At 56.5% G+C, this 20,695-nt stretch overlaps 1 protein-coding gene across 4 annotated transcripts in view; it reads right to left on the bottom strand.

Annotated features, from left to right (window-relative positions):
• ZBTB16 (zinc finger and BTB domain containing 16) overlaps nucleotides 1–19,667 on the bottom strand; it is a 54,728-nt gene extending 35,061 nt beyond the window's left edge. Inside the window, exons 1-2 of one of the 4 annotated variants that reach the window (XM_088178009.1) lie at nucleotides 19,604–19,667; nucleotides 17,529–18,870 (exon numbers count right to left, since the gene is read on the bottom strand). In XM_088178009.1, the coding sequence (XP_088034135.1) occupies nucleotides 17,529–18,796 (1,268 nt within the window). In that variant the 5' untranslated portion in view covers nucleotides 18,797–18,870; nucleotides 19,604–19,667. Of the gene's footprint in view, nucleotides 1–17,528; nucleotides 19,246–19,362; nucleotides 19,445–19,603 lie in introns of those variants that run through there. The other 3 variants (XM_088178006.1, XM_088178008.1, XM_014884718.2) reach the window with 3 other exon arrangements.
• Between the last annotated feature and the right edge of the window lie 1,028 nt (nucleotides 19,668–20,695).

The raw sequence follows: 20,695 nt of genomic DNA, 5'->3' as shown, positions 1-20,695 counted from the left end.
CGACCACAGGGCTAAGGCTGGACATGCATCAGGAACAGGGTGGTAACCCAGAACTGCCACAGGGATGGCCTGGGATGGGCCAAGGAGCTGCTTCCCTGCACTGAGCTCCTCTTCAGGGAGCAGGAACAGCCCCCAGGTGCCAGATGGAATCAATCCACAGCTTGGCTGCTCTGTTCCATGAGGGAGACATGTGCTTCCCACCCCTCACCTCCCTGTGGAGATGCTGACGAAGCTGATGCCCCCTCCCTGGTGCATCCCTGGTTCCTGCCCTGGCTCACCCAGGGAACTGCAGCCAGGAATGGGCACAAACCACAGAGAAACGCTGCAGCTCCCATGAGCGGCCTAGATCCTGAGGAGTTTTATAAGGTAATCAAATATGCAAGAGATTCAACAAACTAATTTCAAGCACACACCTGGGGTCCTCTGATAATGTCGGTTGTGCCTATACAGCGCAAGGATTAAAATTTCATAGAGTCATGATTTCATCAGTCGCTAAACTACAAAGGATTAATTAACAGCCAGGGAAGAGCTCATGGCTTGGAAATACAGTCTTAAGGAAAATATCTATCTTGGCTCTCCAGATGTCAGCACACAGACGAATAAAGCTTTGATGAAAACACTTTCTTATTATTAGCAACTCCAAAACATTGTGTTTTTGTAGCTAGAATTAAGGATACTCAATTCCAACCTGCCACCGCCTGGATCTGTGCATTGTCACGTGCCTTTCTGGAGGGCTGCTTCGGGCTCCTGGGATGTGACTGTCTGGCACACACTGGGGTTTTATGCCCGTATTCTGGGGATGGGAAGAGACACCTTCCTTGAAGAGAGGATGGGAGAACCCCAAGCATGCAGGGGTCCAGCCGTGGGTCTTGCCTTTGCTCTGTGCACACTGCCTGTCCCGTGCTCACTGGCTTCCAGAGAGTGTCCCAAAGTATTCCTCATGCTGGCTGGGCTTCAGAAGTTTGGGAAGGAGAAGAGGCGATGGGCTCAGCACTGGCAGTGCGAGTGGGGAGCAGCAGTGCATCCCCCTTTCCCCAGAAGATGAATGAGGGAGCTGTCAGCGAGGGACAGGCACCGCAGCCCTGGTGCTGTACAGGGGCAGTGGAAGTGTCTTTGATTAATGAAACTGTAATGCTGGGCTGTTACACAGCCCTCTCCGCCAGGAGAGATGCCCTCAGACAGGCTGGAAATGCCGAGCTCCACGTGGATTCCCCAGAACTTCTCCCAGCCCTGGTCTGGTCTCCTCCCGCCAGCACCGCTGCCTTCGCCCAGGTCTGTGCTGCCTCCTCAGGACTTCCCAGCGAGGACAAAGAACTAATTATTTCCAATTACAAGTTGGGAAGTGAACATTATGCACCTTGTCAAGGCAGCAAATTAATGTATCTGCACTGCACCGGGCTTTGGGGGAGCCCCCAGTGCCCAGGGAGAGGAGAGGAGGTGGCAGCAAGGGAAGCACCTCGGCAGCTCAGGGACTGGGGCCATGCTGCCCATCCAAATGCAAAATCCCCCTCGGAAAACAGGCATTTTTGGGAGAGACTATGGAAATGGGAAGTGTCAAAGGAGCCGTCAGCACTGCACGGTGCAGCACGTGGGACTGCACTGCATCCACCGTGTCCGAGCTGGCTGTGCTCCCAAAACCACACAAAGATCTGTGCGCAGGGAGAGAGCGGCTGCTGGCTGGAACCACGCTGGAACCACTCTGGAACCACACTGGAACCATGCTAGAACCACTCTGGAACCTGTCACGTCATGGCAGAGCTGCCCCGGCAGATGCTGCTCGCTGCTGCAGGACCCTGCACAGCACTGGCAACTTTCCCCTGCAGTTTTACCCTCCTGCACCAGTCCCAGTGCTGCGGCACCAACAGGAAGACGCTGCCTCAGCTCTCCATAATTAGCTTTGCTCAGTGTACAACATGTTTTGCTGAAAAATAAATAAATACCTTCCTGGCGAGCCAAGCTCTGAGCGGGACGCCAGCACTGACAACACGCTCCACTCCCCCTGGCCCCGGCCAAAAGTACGCGGCGTCCCGAAGCCGGGCGTTGCTGAGCCATCCTGGCACCGTGGGACCTCCCCAAGGAGCCTTGCTCACGACTAATTCATTTATGAGCAGCCTCACCCCCCTCCCCAACATGCACAACAGGTTCCATGCAAATTCGGGAGCTTTTAAATTATACCGTTAATGAAAGCAAATAAAGGCAGTTAAAAGGCAATTTGCTCAATTGGTGTTAATATTTAAGCACAGCATGTGCAAAAACGAGATCACAGAATTTGGTTTTTCCATGAGAAAACTTTTGGTCCCGACTTTCCTGAGGAAAGGATGGATCACACCAGTGAATGCTGTGCCCGGATCAGGTCTGGAGCCCCCTTGGCAGCAGCCAGCCAGTCTGTTTGTTAAGGAAATGTCCCGTGTGCCCCAGCAGCTCCACAATCTCCATGACATTGGCAATTCCTCCTCTGTCAAGGGGTGCAACTACCACGCCCTTGCACACCCACATGCCCGCAGCCCTAGTGCCTTCCTGCAAACCTTTCCCGAGGGCAAAAACACAGGGACAGGGGAGTCCCGAGCACCCCCCTGAGCACCCTGTGGGACTCGAAACACATGTGCCAACTGGGGCATGGGCAGGCAGAGGAGCCACGGGTGTCACTCCCAGCACTGCAGCCCCAGTTCATCCCCGGCTCAGCCCGTCATTGTCACCACATGTAAAACCTCAGCACGGTGCTGTGGCAGCACACAGCAAGGATAAACCAGCACGCAGCACCAGCTGCCCTGGGATACCTGAGGCACAGCATCCCTGCCAGGCACACTCTGGCCATGGCTTCCTGCAGCCAGAGTGTGATGTTGGTGTTGTAACGGTAATAAATTCTCAAATAAAACTGGAAACGGTGACCTGGCACCAAATTATCACAGGCAAAAGCAGCTGATGAGGTCCCTCAGTGCAGCCCCACTCCTGGCAATGCTCTGGCTCAGGGGTTACGATGCTCTCGCATAAATTCGCTTTCAAAACAGGAGCTGCCAGTGAATGAGACCTCGATTTCTAATGGTTGGAAATATTTTGTACACTCTGCTGCTCCCTCTGTACCCCTTTGTCGGGGCTGAGGGCTGACGGCTAAAGCGGGTACCAAAAGACCATCTGTAGCTCCCGTCTTTACAGAGAACTTTAAATAGGGGGATGAATGAGCACAGGAATTAATGAATGATAAAGCCGTATGGTCCCAGTCAGCCTCCTACGCCGGGATGTGGCATTCAAACCCTCCCAGCCTTCTGCCACAAAGAGAGGTTTCTAAGCTACAAAAAAAGGGGGGGAAAAAGGGGGGTGGGGTGGTGCATGCAAGTTTTTAACAACAAATGCAGTGACTTGTCTCCAGGTTCCCAGCCGATTTCCCTGTGCCAGGCTGGGGGAAAGGCACGTGGGAGGGAAAATCTGGGGTTTCCCCAGAGCCACCTGCAACTCCCCCTGATAGTGAGGGAAGTGAGAGGGGTCAGCTCTGGGGCTCATCCATGCACTGGGTGGGGGCTGCAGAGAGACCCTGGGGTCTCACACCAGCAGGGATGGGCAGATTTTGGATAAGCTGCCTGAACTGACCATGCTGCATCCACTTGGCCAGCCTTGGCAGCATCCCCTCACCTTATCCATTCGGGACAACTTAAAAGGTGCCTGGTAAAAACTAAGGAACCTGGAAAGGCTGAAGGGTGTTTTGGGTGAGGGGTCAAAGTGAGGGTATGCACAGAAGCACATCCATTAGAAACTAGCTCTACCAAATAAAAAAAAGGTAAAAAAGATAAACCCAAAGCTTAAGGAACAGGAATGAAGCCTGCTTGCCAGTGCCAGAGAAAAGATGCTCCAGTTCATGGTGACACCCAGAGAAAGACAAGGACACGGAGGGAAGCGCTGCTGCTGCTTATGGAGGGCTCCTGACAGCCCAGACACACTGAAAAGGCAAACCCAGGATCAAATACCCCAAATCAGTTCAAATCCTGTCCAAGAATCGGGGTCTGCTGGGAGGGAATGTCTGCCTCCAAAACAACCCAGAAGAGGCAGAGGGGGTGTGGTGCATTACTGGAACACTACTTGTGTTTTAAAAGCTGTCATGTGTAAAGCATTAGTGGTTTTGAAAACGCATTCTCAAGTTAATTAAATGGACAATCTTTTGTACATAAAAAGTGAAAGCACACAATCAAACGCGAGGGAAGAGGACGTGTCTGTTTGGAGCAGGGTGCTGCCTCTCCTCGCCCACTCTCCTGGTCCGAGTATCCCAAGGGAGGCACTGTCCTGGTGTGCCAGCAGTGCCAGGGACGCTGACTGCTCTGCACCGAGGCTTTCAGCATCCCCAGACCCCACGCCTGGGCACTGCACTGAGCCATCCCATCAGTCCATTCTCCCACAGGAACCACACATGCTCCATCCAGGGATTTCCTGTGTCCAGGAATGCTTTACTGGCTGATGGCAGTGTGAACACCCGTGGCACTTATCTCTGCTGCAGTAAAACACCGACCTTCAGTTTTAGGCAGGAGGTAATGTTCACCATCGATTGGATCCACCATAAGCTGTTGATAATTACTATTATCTCTGAGTTAATCTTGTGAGAGGTCAACAGTTTTATAAAAAACTTGCAAGCTGTATCTTTTACCTTCCAACTTCATATCTGGGTCAAAAGGTCAATTACTGCAGCTTGCTGAGTTAGGATTTCAGAAAAAAATGTGTGCTCCCAGCTCAAAGCCCCAGTGGTGCATGGGGGACGTGAGCACCCACCCTTGCACAGGCAAAGCAAAGAAGTTGGGGCTGAGAAGTTCAGGGGAAGAGTTTTCTCAAGTCAGAGCTGCCCTGTTAATGAGCTGAGCTGGGGTTGGCTGCTCACAGACCGAGGGGTGGGGGCACACCCCGGGCACTGGGACACAGCCAGTGGCCCTCTGCGTCACCCGTGGCTCGTGGCACGGTGCTCTGAAGATGCCAAACCCCACCCACAGAGCGCCGTGTGTGGGCAGCTGCCTCCCTGCCTCGGGGGCACAAAGTGAGTGATTAACGCTCTGGGCTCCGCTCCCACACCTACCCACGGAGGTGGCAAATGGAAACAGAGCAGAAACCTTTGGAGGGGCTGGGAGAAGTCCCAAAAACGGATGGAGCTGTGACCCCCCACTGATCCTATCTGCCTCCCCATGCTCTGATCACCACAGATCATCACTGCTGTTATTTTACCCCCCTGACAGGATGCTGCTAGGCAGCTCTGGGCAATATCTCGCTTAGGGAGCAAAAAAATCCTTCGGTGCCGCTGCAGCCCCTCCCGTGAGTGCAGCCAGGCCCGCGGAGCATTGCTCAACTGCTCGGCAGGCAGGTGTCATAAACAAGCAGGCACATGGCAAACATATCGATTTCCCAGAGCTTATCGCGCAGCAACCAGTGCTCAGTTACCAGGCTACTTTAATATGTAATTTACTGCCAGAAAGGAGAGTGGGGCTGAGGGTGGCTGCAATATTTACTGTGGGATGGACGGGGAGGTGGAAGGTGTGAGCAGGAGGGAAGTACGGTGTCTCCTGCCTCCAGCCGTCCTTAGTGTTTTCTAACTATTAAAAAAACCCCAACCCCTCGCTGCTGCGATGGAGTGTTTACACAGATGCCATTAATCTTCTTCTGCAACTGTTTACACTATGAAAATATAGTCTTAGCTGCCCGGGCTCTCCAACTCCTTCATTTAAATTCAGATGCTTAATTTCTGTCAAAACAGAGCCCGCCGAAATTACCTCCATCCACTTTTGGTGCTCAACTGAAACTGAGAACTGCCTGTCAGAGTGGGGAGGGACCCCAGGAGGGAGCCTGGAAAAGTGGGAGAGAGGTGGCATTTCAAAGGCTCCTCCTCTCCAGCCTAGATGGGACCAGACATGAAAGCCAAGACCAAAGCCCAGCCTGAGATAATGCTCCCACCCTGCATCCAGTCACCCACTGGCAGTGGGGATGCCTGCCCTGACCCAGCACCTTCGCCTACCTGGGGAGGTGTTTTGCCAGCAAGCTGTCTCCCCAGCCCACCTGCAGGGTTTTGGTGGGGAAGGAACCATCCTGTCTCCCTCCTGGCCCTGTCCTGCATCCCAAGGTATTTTGCAGATCTCAGGGGAATCCTGGGATCCACGGGAGGCTGGTGTTTTCAGGGCATGATATTTTAAAAATCATTCTTGTACACCACCTCTCAGTCGAACTTCTGGAATTTACAAGATAAATACTGGTAATTTGATTCTTATCTTCTTCAAATCCAATTCTAAGGCAATTCTGTGTAAAGGACACTAATTATAGCCCAAGGGGAAAGAAAAGGTAACCCATCAGCGAGAATACACTGGAAACGTTTAAAGAGGGAACGTTTAAAGGGGTACAGGGCACTGAAAAGTTAAATAGATTTCAAATCTGCTCTTGTAAGAACAATAATATGTTGGGTGAAAATGATGCTAGCACTATTCCTCCTCCCCAGCTGGTCCCTCCTGTGGGCAGCTCGGAGCTGCACTGGAAGTGTCAGCAGCTGGGGCTGCATCCAGGCTGCTCTGCACATCCTTTTGGATGTCCCAGAGCTGGGCTGGGACAGGCAGCAGGGCAGGGACAGCCCCAGCTCTGTGCCCAGACAGTCATGATGCTTTTCACCCTCATTTCCCTGGCATTATTTACTAAGGAAAAGGCAAAGTTTATACATACAGGGAAATGTGACCAGCAACAGACAAGGAAAATGACAAAACCATCACTTGTTAGTACAAATATTATGTATTTTCCAACAAACACCCCTAAATGTGGGATATTCTGGCTGCAAAACACATCTGGAGGCCAGGAGCCCCTACATGATCCATCCACCAAATGGTTCTCTGTTCACTGCTGAAGAGCACCCTGGAGAGGAGGAGGAGGATGGTGGGGAGAGCGTATCAACCACTGCCACACAGCACAGCCTGAATGTTACAGCTCCTATAAAATAATAAAACCCCAAAGCGGGGATGCAGAGCCAGGATGAGGCAGAAGATAAAGCAGGAAGAATCAAAGGGATTTGGCAATCCAAATGGAGCCTTGTTTAATGAGTGCTGCCACAGGCATTAACATCCATCGTTACCATCCCTTCAAAGACGGCACAGCCATCCCTTTAACACGGTGACACTTGCAGCTAACTCACGTCTGACCCAGCCAGGCAGGGCAGGTGCCGTGTGAGAGGTGACCAGAGGTAATTGAAAATGCACTCGGAGCAGAAGGGCTGCCTCAGCAGCCCTGGGTGCAGCAGGTGACACGGTGGCACCTGCAGGAGACGGGTCAGGGCACTCGGCAAATCAGCCCTGGGCTGAGGCAGCCTGGGCTGCCCGGGGCACGCAGAGCAGCAGAGCCACGGGCCCTGGAGCTCCTCGGTCCCCATGGCTGCACTCGGCAGCAGTGCAGCTGGAGGTGAGGGAAGGTCCCTTCCTCGGCACATGGATGGCTGGTGGAGCTCGCCAAGCACGGCCACCTCGTTCACTTGGCAACAACGGTGCCAGCTGGGAGAGAGCTGCTCTCCACTCCAGCCAGAGAAGGATGTGGCACAGCTGTGGGAAGTGGCCGAGCCTGTGGTGCCCCACCATGTGGCAACAGCACTACAGGATAAGGCAAAAAGCATCCTGAGTGCCGTGCTTAGGAGATGCCCATCTCTGTGACCCCTCACTCAGCCCCCACAGCACCATGGGTCCCTCTTCTGCCATCCTCCTCTCATCTTCTGGCCAGGCAGAGCTGGACAGGTCTCTCTTCCAGTGTAAGGTCCAATGCAAGTTCTCCTCCCAGCAATGCCTGCATTCTCAGCACACAACCCACGAGAGGACCCTGCTCCCACCAGCCAGGGGCTGGCTGGCCATGGCCCCTGCTCCAGGGCAGCCTGCCACAGATCCCACCCTGCTAAATAATGCACTGGGCAGTGCTTACTGCTGCAAGGAAAGGATGATGAACATTTCTGCACTGCTTGAAGTTATATTTGGTTCAAGGGAAGAGCTGCCTCCAGCTAAAGGGTCAGAAAAGGCAGAAATCAATACAAGTGCTTGCCTCTGCATCCCGAGATCGCAGTGTCCCTCCCCAGATCCGTGGGCAGGGCTGGGGGAATCCCACAGCCAGGTCTGGGGACATCCCCTGGCAGCCCCAGTGCTGTCCCGCTCTCGGGTACCGCTGAGTCAGCACCCTGCAGGCTGGGAGCTGCCAGTGGCCCAGTTCCCACCACAATACCTGTTTCCTACAGCCCTGCCCTACATGCCATCTTCCCCACAGCCCCAGAAATGCAAATCCCAAATTCCCCCCAAAAAACCCCAACCAAATGCTGCCCTTCAGCCAGAGTGATGATGAACTGGAAGGCTGGGGGAGGCATAGCAAAGGCAGGATAGCGTTTCCCCATCCCTCACACAAGGAGAAGACAGGAACCTGGGAAGAAAACCATTTACTTTTCCCTTTTCTTCCACTGGGAAGGTTTTCATTTAAGTGAAGATGTTCCTAAGATGATCCTTGCTACCGGGAAGCAGGATTTCTGCCAGTTCCCACCAAGGAAACCTGTGTGCAAGAGAAGGCAAGGGCAGTGTGAGCAGAGCTGCCCAAAGAGGCTTCACGTGTGACAAGTGCCTCTGGTCACTGCTCTCATTCTCAGGAGCGCCCTGCCCTGTGCTCGGCCCTTGGGACCTTTTCTACGAACAGGGGGAAGGAAGAAAGGGAGGAAATCACCTCGTTCCTGGTAGAAATAGCAGAACGCCCTGGAGGGGGGCGGCAGATCCGGAGGGTTTCGGTTCTGAGCACGGGGCCATTTCGCAGAAAGGGGCCCTGCTGTGTGGGCTGGTGGCACTGTGCTGTGACAGCCCATGGCACACAGGAGCCAGGCCGGTGCCTGGTGCACGGGGCACGGTGTGACAGGGCCAGAGAGGTGTGGGTGCTGCACAACGCCGCTGCCTTATCTCCCACTCGAAGGCGTTTGCGTGAGCTGAGCAGGCGGCTGTGACCGCAGCCCGTGCCCAGATAAGATCCGGCCCCAGCACAGCCCAGACTCGCACAGCCTGAGAGCTGCTGGCAGGGTCTCTGCACTGAGCATCCCCTTGTACATCCCCTCTGTGCACCCCCTCTTCTCTGCTACAATTTGCACATCCTGTTCCAGACCTGTGATAACAGCATGGCTTAGAATGGGAGGGACCTTAAAGCTCATCTCATTTCAACCCTCCACCACGGGCAGGGACACCTTCCACTATGCCAGGTTGTTCCAAGCCCCATCCAGCCTGAGTCTGGGCACTCCCAGGGATCCAGGGGCAGTCGCAGCTTCTCTGGGAACCTGTACCAGAGCCTCAGCACCCTCACAGGTAAAGGTGATGCCTGAGTTCACAGTCATCTCTGTTCCTGCATGACAGCAAAGCCCTGAGAAACCAATGGAACAACCAAAGACATGCAGTGAAATCTGGAAGGCAATGAGCTATCCCAAAAGCCTTGTGCTGCCATGCACATGCACTTTAAAGAAGGCTGGCTGGGTTTTAGTTAAGTTTTTTAAAAACACAGCCTGTGCTTTGGTGAAACTGGATTTCTTGGAGTCATAGCCTTCCTGGGTTTACTCTGTGCACGCCAGAATTAGTACAACCTGTCCCTAAATACCATAATAAAAACACGTAGTAAGCGCTTTGCCTTTATTTATGTCAGTGGTGGATTCAAGCAGGATGAATCATGCTTCCTCCTTAGCACTCCTTTCTAATATGATTTACTATAAATACTGCATGGAGACGAGAATGAGGGAAGGTGACCAAGGGTAAAGCATGTGGAGTCCAGCACCATTGCTCAGTGGCAAAAGCATAAAAGCACTTTCAGTAGTTATGATGGAGTGGCAAACCACATGTGGGCTGTAACTGGTGCAGTACCTGGTGTGGAAATCACAGAATCACAGAATATCCTGAACCCAAAATGATGATCCACATCCAACTACTGGCACTGCACAGGACAGCCCCAAAAATCCCACCATGTGCCTGACAGCATTGTCCAAATGCTTCTTGAACTCTGGTAGGGTCGGTGTTTGGGAATCACAAAGGGAAAGAGCATTGAGAACAACCATTCCCCCACTAAACCCACCACTAAAACACACCCCCAGGTATCCCTCTAAATGTCTTTTGAACGCTGGAGATGGAAATGGCCTGGTGCTTGCGGCTGTGGGTTTTTTGACTTTCTCTTTGTTTTTATGCTCAGTTCACAGTCCCTTCTTTACAGGTCACCGAGGTGAGAGCAAGTCCCTTCCTCACCCCACAAGCTGCAGATGGATAAAGGTGTATTTTCTCAAGCAGGGGTGCACAGGCCCCCTTGGTGGTGCGTATGGCAAACGCCACAGCAGTGCCCAAGCTGGAATGCCAAGCGCTGCCAGCACCCACAGCACTGCCAGCACTGCCAGCATCCCACAGCACTGCCTGCATCCCACAGCACTGCCTGCATCCCACAGCACTGCCTGCATCCCACAGCACTGCCAGCATCCCCAGCACTGCCCGCATCCCCAGCACTGCCAGCATCCCCAGCACTGCCCGCATCCCCAGCACTGCCAGCATCCCCAGCACTGCCCGCATCCCCAGCACTGCCCGCATCCCCAGTATCCCCAGCACTGCCCGCATCCCCAGCACTGCCAGCATCCCCAGCACTGCCAGCATCCCCAGCACTGCCCGCATCCCCAGCACTGCCCGCATCCCCAGTATCCCCAGCACTGCCAGCATCCCACAGCACTGCCAGCATCCCCAGCACTCCCTGCTCCTCACACTGCACGGAGCAGAGCAGGGGTTATCAGCCCGGCTGATACACGATAACCAGCCCATCTCCCGCGCTGACACGGCGAACAAAGCCGGCTGTTTAACGCTGATTTATGGCGGCTCTAGTCAGGCTCTGCGCGCCTTGTAGCGCTCGTGCCTACGTGGAGAAGCTTTTCCTCAATCGCACATTGCCGGCTTGTTTGCTAAACAACGTGCCAATAAAACAGCAATGAGACAACGAAGGCCGATGGAAACCTGAACCAGCACAGCAGGGCACGTATCCAACCATAATCTACTTAAAATCAGTTAAGAACACTACAGCGAAAATGATCCGGGCAGGCCTGGCCCCTGGCCAGCGCCTGAGCCTGGGCCACAAAGGCTCCCTCCTGCAACCCCGATTTCAGGGCAACGCTCTCTCCTTCAGGTGCAGTGATCTCTTGCCAAAAGGAGGAATCGACCTCTTTTGTGAATGACGTGGTCCAACAGCAGCTGCACTCTCCCAAAGGTACCTGCTGCTCTGCTGTCAGCACAGAAGTTACCCAGAGCGCTGCCAAGGCGAACCAGCGCGTTCCGAACCGAAACCAAGTGGTTCAGGCTCATCTCAGCCTGGATAAAGGTTATCCAGCACAGACACACAGGTGATGCTCCTGAACACCCCACAGCAGGTTTGAGCAACTGGGCTTGAACCCAGGAACAAAAGTAGATGTCACGACTGCACTGGAAACTCATCAGCCGATGTAAAAAGGTGTCCGGCCACACGCAGACTCTCCTGCCACGTCTGCGTGTATTCCAAAGGATGCAAGAACCTTTCACTGTTGCTCATACGATATCGTGTCAGAAATTCCCTTTGTGCCACCCTCCCTGTTTCAGTTGGTACCTGCCACACCACCAAACTCTGTCCAGGTCATGCTGCAGAGCGGGATGCAGATCCCTTCCAGCAGAGGAGGGAGCAATCCCTGCAAAGGACTGATCCTACCATAAAGTGCTGAGCCAGGCCCGAGAGAAGAACCCCTCACCGGCAGAGTGACACAAGCCAGGACTGCCGGGTGAGGAGGAATGAATGGAATAGGCTAATTTACACAGGAAGTGAGCACTTACCAGACCCTTCATCCCAACACACAAAACCCTCTGCCATATCTGGAAGCAATTACACCCAGTTAACATGATCTGCCTGCCACTAAAATTAACTGCAAACAGAAATATTTTTCACTTTTGCAACAGGAGATGCCATGGCCCCGTGTTTGGCTGCCGGGAAATATTTAGTAATTACTCATTTAAAGCCTCTCTTGAAGCTGTCAAGGGGGGTAGGGGGGGAATAAAAGAAAAATCTCGCTAATTGCAGGCAAAAAGGAAAATGCAGATCATTTTACTCTATCCAAGGAAAACAGATTTACAGACTAGTGTAACTAAAGAGCCAACATCCCACAGAAGCAGGGAAGGCTGCAGCAATGCTCTGTCACCAACAGCCTGGGCTGCTCTGCACCACTCCCATGCTCCACAGGGAAAGGGAGAAAGGGTGGACAGTCACCCCTGAGCCAGCACAGGCTCTCTGAGGGGCCCCCTGTACAGCTGTAAAGGCATTTTAAAAGACACCACTGTGCGAGGTGTAACGAGGACTGAGGATGCTTTGCAAATTTCATCAAGCTGCTGCAGCAACAGCCAGCTCTGGGGAAAGCTACCCAAGCGTCCTCAGTGTGGCAGGTTTCATGCACTGGGGTCCCAGCCCTGCCGCCAACGGGGTCCTGGTCCCTGGGAACTGAGTGGTGCTGGGGAAGGGGCTGCACACCAGGCAGAGAGCAGGCAATGACCCCATCACACCCCTGGATGTCCCTCTGCAAGGTGTCAGAAGCACCAGGCATCGAGATCAGAAGAAACCAGAGTTTCACTGAGCAGGGGGAAACAAACAAACAAATACACAGAAATAGGTGTTTTCTGATGGGAACCTCAGAGCTTTGCTTTCAAATGCAGTGCACGCATAACTAAACTGATGCAGAATGATGGATAGAATAATGGACAAGCCAAAGGGGGCTTTTCTCCCTCCACACTTGGAGCTGAGTATGGAAATGGTTAAGTCACCCACTGAATAAATCAAAAGTTCAAGGCTGCAACATACCACGCTGTATTCCCCCTCTGCCCATGACAAGAACCAGAGAGCCCCCGAAATCCCAAGCATCCTGCGCGGGGTCTCGGCCAGCGCTCACAGGTTACACGCTCGGGGTCAGCGCTGTGGACCTTAGCTGCAACATTCATTTCCTGAGCAGGGCACGTCCCCCTGCCCATAAAGCTAATAAGAGCTTCCTCGCCCGGCTGCCCTGCGCCGCGGCCCGGAGCCGGGAACGCTGGTTTCCATTAGCCCCTTATGATGCCAGGTGCCGCTAATAAGGCCCATCAGCAAGAAACAAGAGCTGCCAGGTCATCCTCGGACTCTGGAAGTAATCATGGGCAGAGTTTGGGGGGCTGCTGACCCGGCTTTTCCTTCCCTCCCCCACTTTCGTTCCATTTTTCCCCCTTTTTTTTTAAAGTTTAAACTGCAGTGAAACATAAATTGACGAATGCTTAAAATAAAATAAAAAACCACTACTGTATTTGGCTACTGAAATTAACACTAATAACATCTCACAAAGCACTTGGGATCCGATTTATCACGTTTATTGCTTTAATGGTACACTGCATCTGTTTCTCACTGTGACATGCCTAGCAGTGCCAACGTGCCTAATGGCATTAGCAGAACAACGCTCAGCTAATCCAGGTGGAGAGAGGGGAGGTGAGGCTGCCAGAGGAAGAGCCAAAGGCTGGATCCCCATGGGAAGCTGCAGTTTTCCCAAGCAGGAGCATTTCAGACTGGTGGGAACATCGATGCCTGGCCCTGAACACTGGTGCTGCTGGTAGCAGACAGGCAGATCCAGTGCTTTTCTGTCCTTCAGTGGGAAAAGAGAGCACAAATCTGGAGTTTGGGGTACAGTGGCTGGCCAGCAGCCACTGGGGCAGAGAGAGCCTCCTGACCCCTGTCCTTAGATCCTCCACTGGCGCACACACATCTTTAGCTGACAGCTCAGCCATGGAACCTCAAAATGCAGGACAGACCCGAGAGCTGGCATGGAAGCCTTCCCCAAGGTGCATCCCCCCATATGACAGTGAGGACAAGCACTTTCCACCCAAAATTCCCCCACAAGGAGCATTCATCTACCACTGGCCTCCACCAGCCTCATGACACCACCACCACACAAGCACTTTTGCTTTCCAGAGCAGCAGCTCCATGTGGCACTGGCACACTGCTGCCAGCAGCCACATCGCCGTGGCAGGTGAATTCCCGGGCAGCCCTGCCTTGGGATCCTCGACTGTGCCATAAATGAAGTGCATGGGATCACATCCCCACTGGCAGCCTTCCCAGTCGCTATCACTTTATGAAAGACACGGTCTAATTTTTTTAAAGTTTTAAGGCATTCAACTTCCTGATGACAAATTATGCCAGGCTCAGTTGGCAGCTCGGCACAGCTCTCGCCCTGCAGCCTGGAGGTTTTCCTTCACAAAACAGCCCCCAAAAGGGCCACTGAACTATGGCTTTTTTGTCTGCAATTAGAAGTGACGATCAATACTAACATTAGATTAAGTTTGAACTTTGCTGAACCCAGAAGGAAATCTTTTATAAAAAAAATTAAAGACTCGGCGACTCAATCTACACTCAATTAGTCAAAATCATAAGCTTGGTAAGGGAGAAAAAAAATGGATCATGCAGCAGCTGGCGGGTTCAGGGACCTGAAAACCCTGATCAGAGACAGTGCTAAGGCTCATGGCCAATTGGCCCCCCAAAGGTCACAGCTCAGTGCTCCTGGGTATGACACGGCACAGACAATGCTGCCACGAGGCCAAGGAGCCGTGTCACCACTCTGGGCCAGGGCAGATGACTGTCCCTTGGGCACTGTCTGTCACCCAGGGCCAGTGGCCCCCTGCGCTCGTCGAGGCCAGGCCAACCCTCTGCTCTCCTTCTCCTGCACGTGCTTCCCATACTAATGAAGACAGGAACAACACTCAGAAGGCTCCAAGACTATAAACATATATGTTTACACTTCCATAGGCATGTGTGTGTGTAAACAAACAGCCCTGCCATATGCATGGGCTGCCTGTGCTCTGCAAACAGGCTCGGCAGGCACTGGCTCACCGAGCTCCCTGCAGAACGAGCAGCGCTGGTGCTCGGTGGCTTTGGGCTCTGTCACCCGCTGGGGCTCGGCACGTGGAAGCTGTCACACTGGCAGCCAAACACCCCGAGGAACAGCGAGGTACCCCCGCCCCTGCCCCCTGCCCCTGGCCCCCAGCTCAGCACTGAGCTCTGATCGGGCATCTCCGCCTCGCATCAGGGTCGGAAAGCAAAACCACAGCAGCGAGCGCACGGCAGAAAGAGGTCAGCGAAAGTCAGCGAGTGACACCGTGGTGCCCCAGGCACATCCTGCCCCCCCACTCCAGCCACTTGGCAAGGCGGTGCTCAGACCCCAGCACAGGGCACAGACCCCCAGGCCCCCTCATCAGGCAGTGGAGTGAAGAGGAGCCCGCAGCCAGCACGGTGCAGCTGCCACCAGAGCTGCTCCGGCAGAGCTGCAGATCCCAACCCAGCGCAGATGCTGTTTAACAGCTCCATGAATACAATAGGATCCCACAAATCCTCCCCAAATGGTAATTCTCACAACGTATTAGAAAGCAAACACTATAAAAAAGCCACATGAGACCCTGTCTACACACAAACCGCCTGGGATTTAGACTTTGGGGGCCAGGGAGTGAGTTCATTGGACTGTTACCCAATGCCTTTCAACATGGACGGTCTTACAGATCAGTTTAAACACGGCTCAAAGGATTTGGCTAACCCTGCAAAGTTTTCCAGTGCCAGGTAATCGGTCTGAAAGAAGAACAGGCAAACAGAGTTTGGTGCTGGGTTCAGCAACTGCGTTTAAGGCTCCGCTGGCAGGGGCCAGTGCTGAGCTCCGCGCTCCAGGCAGACGCGAGCCCCGCGGAGCATGGCGTGTGCCCAGCCCCACGATAAGGATCGCGAGTAAGTGAGAAATAAGCTACGGCTGCAGCCGCGGCTCTCAGAGCAAGCCGAGCCCGGGAAGGCGCTGTGAAAGAGGGGCTCCGTGCTGGACAGCTGGGCCAGGCTCCCTCATCTGCCGAGCACGAGGGGAAGGATCAGACCGCGCAGCTCTCCCTCCCTCCGGACACATCCACGACTGAGCCCCCGGACAGCCCCAGCATCGCCCTCCACTGCGGACACAGCAATTGGTGCTCTGGGCTTGGAGGGCTAAAGGGAGAGCCTTGAGACCGTGGCAGAAAGGCACGTTAAAATTCTCCCTGAGCCCTCACTGCAGCTCTCCCGGTGACGTTCGGTCTGCATCACCGCACGGCCGAGGCGGCTTCGGGGACGTAACCAACGCCAGCCCCAGCTCTCCCACTTGCCAGAGGGGGAAACAAAGCCGAAAGCGGCTGTGCACCCGCACGGAGCCGAGGACCCTCCCGGGGTGAAGGCTGCTCCCCGCAGGGGCCATGCGGCAGAGCGAGGGGCGATGCTGGCAGCGCTCGCAGAGCCGCGCAGGGCTGAGCATCCCGGCTGCCGCCCCGCACCCGGAGCGTTCAGGGGCTGAGCGTGCGGGGAGCCGCTGCTCCGGCACCCGCAGCAGCCATCCCCCCCTCCGAGCACGCCGGTGGCACCGACTGCCCCGCCGGAGGCGTGTGCCGGCACGGACACCGGCCCCGGAGCGCCCTATGTGCAGCACGACTAATTAACCTGTTGATTCATTAAAAATCTGACAGGGTGCGCAGCCACGGGAGGCAGGGAGAAGCCACGGCACCATGCCGGTGATGTCTTGCCTAGGCAGGACGCTGCTGTCCTGTGGCGGGGTGCAGCCACACCGGGGGCCTGAGCAGCGCTCACCGGAGCACGTTCAGAGCCGTGGGATTTGACTGGCGACGCCGATTTTGGTGTGGTGATTAACGCGGCTTCCTTCCCCAGCCAAATCGGGGAGCAAGCCCTGGTCCCTGAACCACGAGCAGGAGGCAGCAAACAGCGGAGCAGAGCTCACATGTCAGTCGCCACCAGCACTCCGCAGCAAGCCCCCAGGGTGCGGGGCTGGGAGTGAGCGCACAGATCCCCCACCCCGAGCAGGGCAGCCCCAAAGCCGCATCTGCAGCCACTGGAAGTTCAGCCCTTCACCTTCCCCGCGGGGACAGAGCCGCGGCTCTGCGGCAGCCCGAGCCTTTCTGTGCTCGCCCTGGCGTCACCCAGCCTGACCCTCGCGCCACTTTGTGCAAAGTGTAAATGTTTCATAAACCGGGAAGCTGAGCAGCACAAACCCCCTCAGGCTGGCAAAGTCACTACGTGTTGCCACCACTGCCCGTGCTGGCGCACGCCGGCACTGGCACAGGAGGGACCAGCATCTCAGCAGAGAGGGGGTGAGTGCTGCCCGTCCCCACTGCATCTCTCCACACGTAGATCCCTAAACTCAAAGGGCAGCAGCTCAGAGCTGCTTGGTTGATGCCAGCCAGGGAAACTGGTGGGGTTTATGCTCGCAGGAAACACCGACGGCTCCAGCTCATCCGGGCTGTCCCCAGCCAGCACTCACTGGAAGGAACCTTCTGGCACATTTGCCAGACCTGAGGGAGCTGCAACAGCCATCCCTCTGAGAATGCTACTCCACAAGCTGGTTTTGGGGTACGTGATGGAAACTTTGCACCAGCGTGTACGACATTCAGCCAGAAACCAAAACCCTGCGGCGAGATGCTGGCTGCCCGGCGCAGCATGCCAGGCGCGGCCTCGGCACTCACCTGTGCTGCTCGAGGGTCTCGTTGTCCGGCAGCTCTGCCCCACACACGCTGCACTGCTCACCCAGGGCTCTGCTCTCTGTCTTCATGCCGGCTGCCAGCTCCCCCAGCTTGCTGAACAGCTCCCGCTGGATGAAGCCCTGGGGCAGCAGCCCGCCATAGGCGCTGAAGTCCATGGAGACAGCCAGGGCCGGCTGCACGTGCAGGGCAGACGCCGCAGTGGGCGGCACGCCGAGCACCGGCTCAGTCTTGTGGTTCGGCAGCAGTGAGTAGATGCCCAAGGGCTTCTCTCCCGGGGCAGTGGCGGACGGCTCCAGTCCCAATGGCAGCCCCTGGCCAGGCTCAGGGGGTGGCTCGGCACCCTCCTCACGGGTGTAGTGCAGTTCACGGGCACTGGTGATGACACTGCTGCGGGTTGGGGTGCCAGGTCCTTCCTTGCCCTTCTCGTCAGGCTTCTCCCCACTGGAGGCACCGGGCTCGGCTGTCCGGGGGCTGTCATGGCTGGAGGCCTCATCCACGTGCATTGCTTCAGTTTTGACTTCGGCGAGGCCAGAGGGGCGGCGGGTGGTGGCAGAGCGTGAGTCCTCGGGGGCACTGGGTGGCAGCGAGCCCTGCAGCAGTGACTGCCCGATGGTCATCAAGCTGTCCACCGCCGCCTTGGTGGGGCTCATGGAAGAGAGGGAGCAGTAGGATGCGGAGGCAGAGGGGCTCTGCTCCACTGTGGCTGCCAGCAGACTCTGGCTGGCCATGCCAGCGTAGCCACCCTCCTCACCAACGGGCTTGGAGATGAAGAGGCCCTTGATGTACCTCGACTTCTTCTCCTCCTCCTCCTCAGTGGTGGCGGTGGCACCTCCATCAGCCATGGCGACCTCGGTGTCATTGTCCTCGGAGGCCTGTATAGTCTCCAGGATCTTCAGGCACTGCTCTTCCAGGTACTCAATTTCCAGGATCTCAGCAGCATAGAGCAGGTCATCCAGGTCCTCGACCTTGGCTTGTAGGGTGGCAGTGTAGGCGTACTCCAGGATCTGCTGGAACGTCTTTGGCGAGAGGAAGTCCAGGGTGTAGTGCTGGCTGTTGCGGTGGAAGAGGATCTCGAACATCTTGCTGGTGCAGGCCAGCACGGTCCGGTGCGCGTGGAACTCCTGGCTGTCCACCATGATGACCACGTCGCACAGCGTCCCCGCCAGGCGCATCTGGTTGGCTTTGTGCAGCAGCCCGGTGGGGTGGCAGGGGTTCTGCAGCTGGATCAGCCCCATCTTAGTCAGATCCATGGCGCGCCCCAGGCTCACACATCAGGGTGTCTCGCCGTCGCTGAAATCTGGGACCAGCTTTGTGTGCCGACTATCTGCGAAAACAAAAGGCGGAGGGGGAGAGTAGCAGAGTGGAGCGGGAAAGGGGTAGCGGGGAAAGAAGAGACGAAAGAGAGAGAAAAGGGGAAAAAAGAGAAAAAAGGAGGGGGAGAGAGAAAAGCCGGGGGGAGAGAGGAGAGGAGAAGGGAGTAGAAGGGAGTGGGAAGAAGAAGGGAGCGGGAAGGAGAGGGAAGTTAGCCCGCAGCCCAGCAGCGACTCGCCCAAAAGTTTCCGCGCTGCTCGGCGGATCCGCAGCTGCCGGAGCCGCGTCCCCGCTACCGCCGGCCGGGGAAGGCAAGGGAGAGCAGGGAGAGGAAGGTGCGCATCCCCCGCCGCCGCCGCCCGGCTCCAGCTCCGGCCGCCCCGTCCCGCGGGCAGCGCGGCCCCATCAGGTGCGCGGCGAAGCGGCGGAGCCGCAGCCCCGCGGCGGTCCCGGGGCGGGGGACGCGGGGGGGTCCCGGTGCCGCCCCCCCCCCGCCCGCACTCACGGCGGCCGGCGGCTGCTCCGGCAGTTCGCACTGCCCGCTCTCATCGCCGCCGCCGCCGCTCGCCGCGCCGCGCAGCAAATCACGGCGGCGCCGGCCCACGGGCCGCCCCGCGCCCGCGTCAGGCCGCCCCCACCCACCCAACCCAACCCACCCACCGCCCCCCGCCCTCCGCCCGCGCCCCCCGCCCGCGCCCGCCTGAGTGCGGGCGCCCCCGCCCGGCCCCGCCCGCACAGCCCCGCACCTTGCGGGAGCGCAGCGGCAGCGGCTGGACAGCGCTGCCGACAACAAACATGGAGGAGCCGGAGGCGGCGGCGGGGAGCCCGGCACCCGGAAGCCCGGCGGTACCGGGGAGCGGCTCCGGGCAGCGGCGCGGCTGCCCCCGGGCCCGCTGCGAGCGGGGCTGCGCGCCCCGACGGGAGCGCCCACCGCCCCGACGGCTGCGCCACCGCCGCGCCAGACAAAGCCGCCCCCCGCGCCGCGCCTGGGCGGACCCCCGGCCCCGGGGGTGGAGACCGTAAAAACCAGCCCCAGAACCCAGTTTGGGGTCCACTGGCGAGTTCCCACCGGGAGCCGCGGTGCTTGTGACGCGCTGTGACACCCAGCACGTTGTCGCCCCGAAGAAGCTGGTTTTTCTTCCCCCCCCCCGCGATAAAATACTGACGCCGTGACGGCATCACTCGTGTGTAGGGATGTGGCGGGTGCCCGCACCCCAGGACGGGCCATGGGACTCTGCAGCCTCGGAAGAGAGCGAAACGCACGGGGAGACGCCAGCCACACCGTGGCACCGACGACAGCACCAGGCAGCGGCAGGAGCAGCGGGCCACGCTCCGGGGAGCACTGTGTGCCCTGAGCATGTGCCTCAGCTCCTTGGCGGTGCCTGGGTTCAGCCTGAGACCTGTGCAATCCTCGGGGAGGGGCAGGGTGGCAGCCCCACAGCTCTCCCTTCTTCCTTCCCTCCCTGCTGCACCCGTGGCACAACACAGCCAGCGCAGGGCCCAGTGTCGTCAGCTAAAACAACAAACACGGACGGCATTAGTACAAAGATACCCTTGGGGTAAAGCAGCGCAAATGTAATCTAAGGAGAACGTTATGGGGAAGTGTGTTTATAATTATAATGGGATTTAATGTACTTTGGGACCAGATGATAGCAGTCATTTAACGAGAACAGCCTAATAACGGAGGCCTCGCGATGCACGGCGGCGCTGCGCGGGTTATTAGACGCGTGTGATAACGCCGCGCTCGCCGTGCTATACTTAAGGGTAAGGCATCAGCTTACTCCTGTTTTTTCGGGGGTTATAACTCTGCTGCTGTAATTGGCAGAGAGCAGGGACGC

This window comes from Sturnus vulgaris, chromosome 23, assembly GCF_052056855.1.
Source record: "Sturnus vulgaris isolate bStuVul1 chromosome 23, bStuVul1.hap1, whole genome shotgun sequence".
Lineage (NCBI taxonomy): Eukaryota > Metazoa > Chordata > Aves > Passeriformes > Sturnidae > Sturnus > Sturnus vulgaris.
The sequence above is the reverse complement of the archived record's forward strand: the minus strand, read 5'-3'. Positions and strand labels throughout refer to the sequence as shown.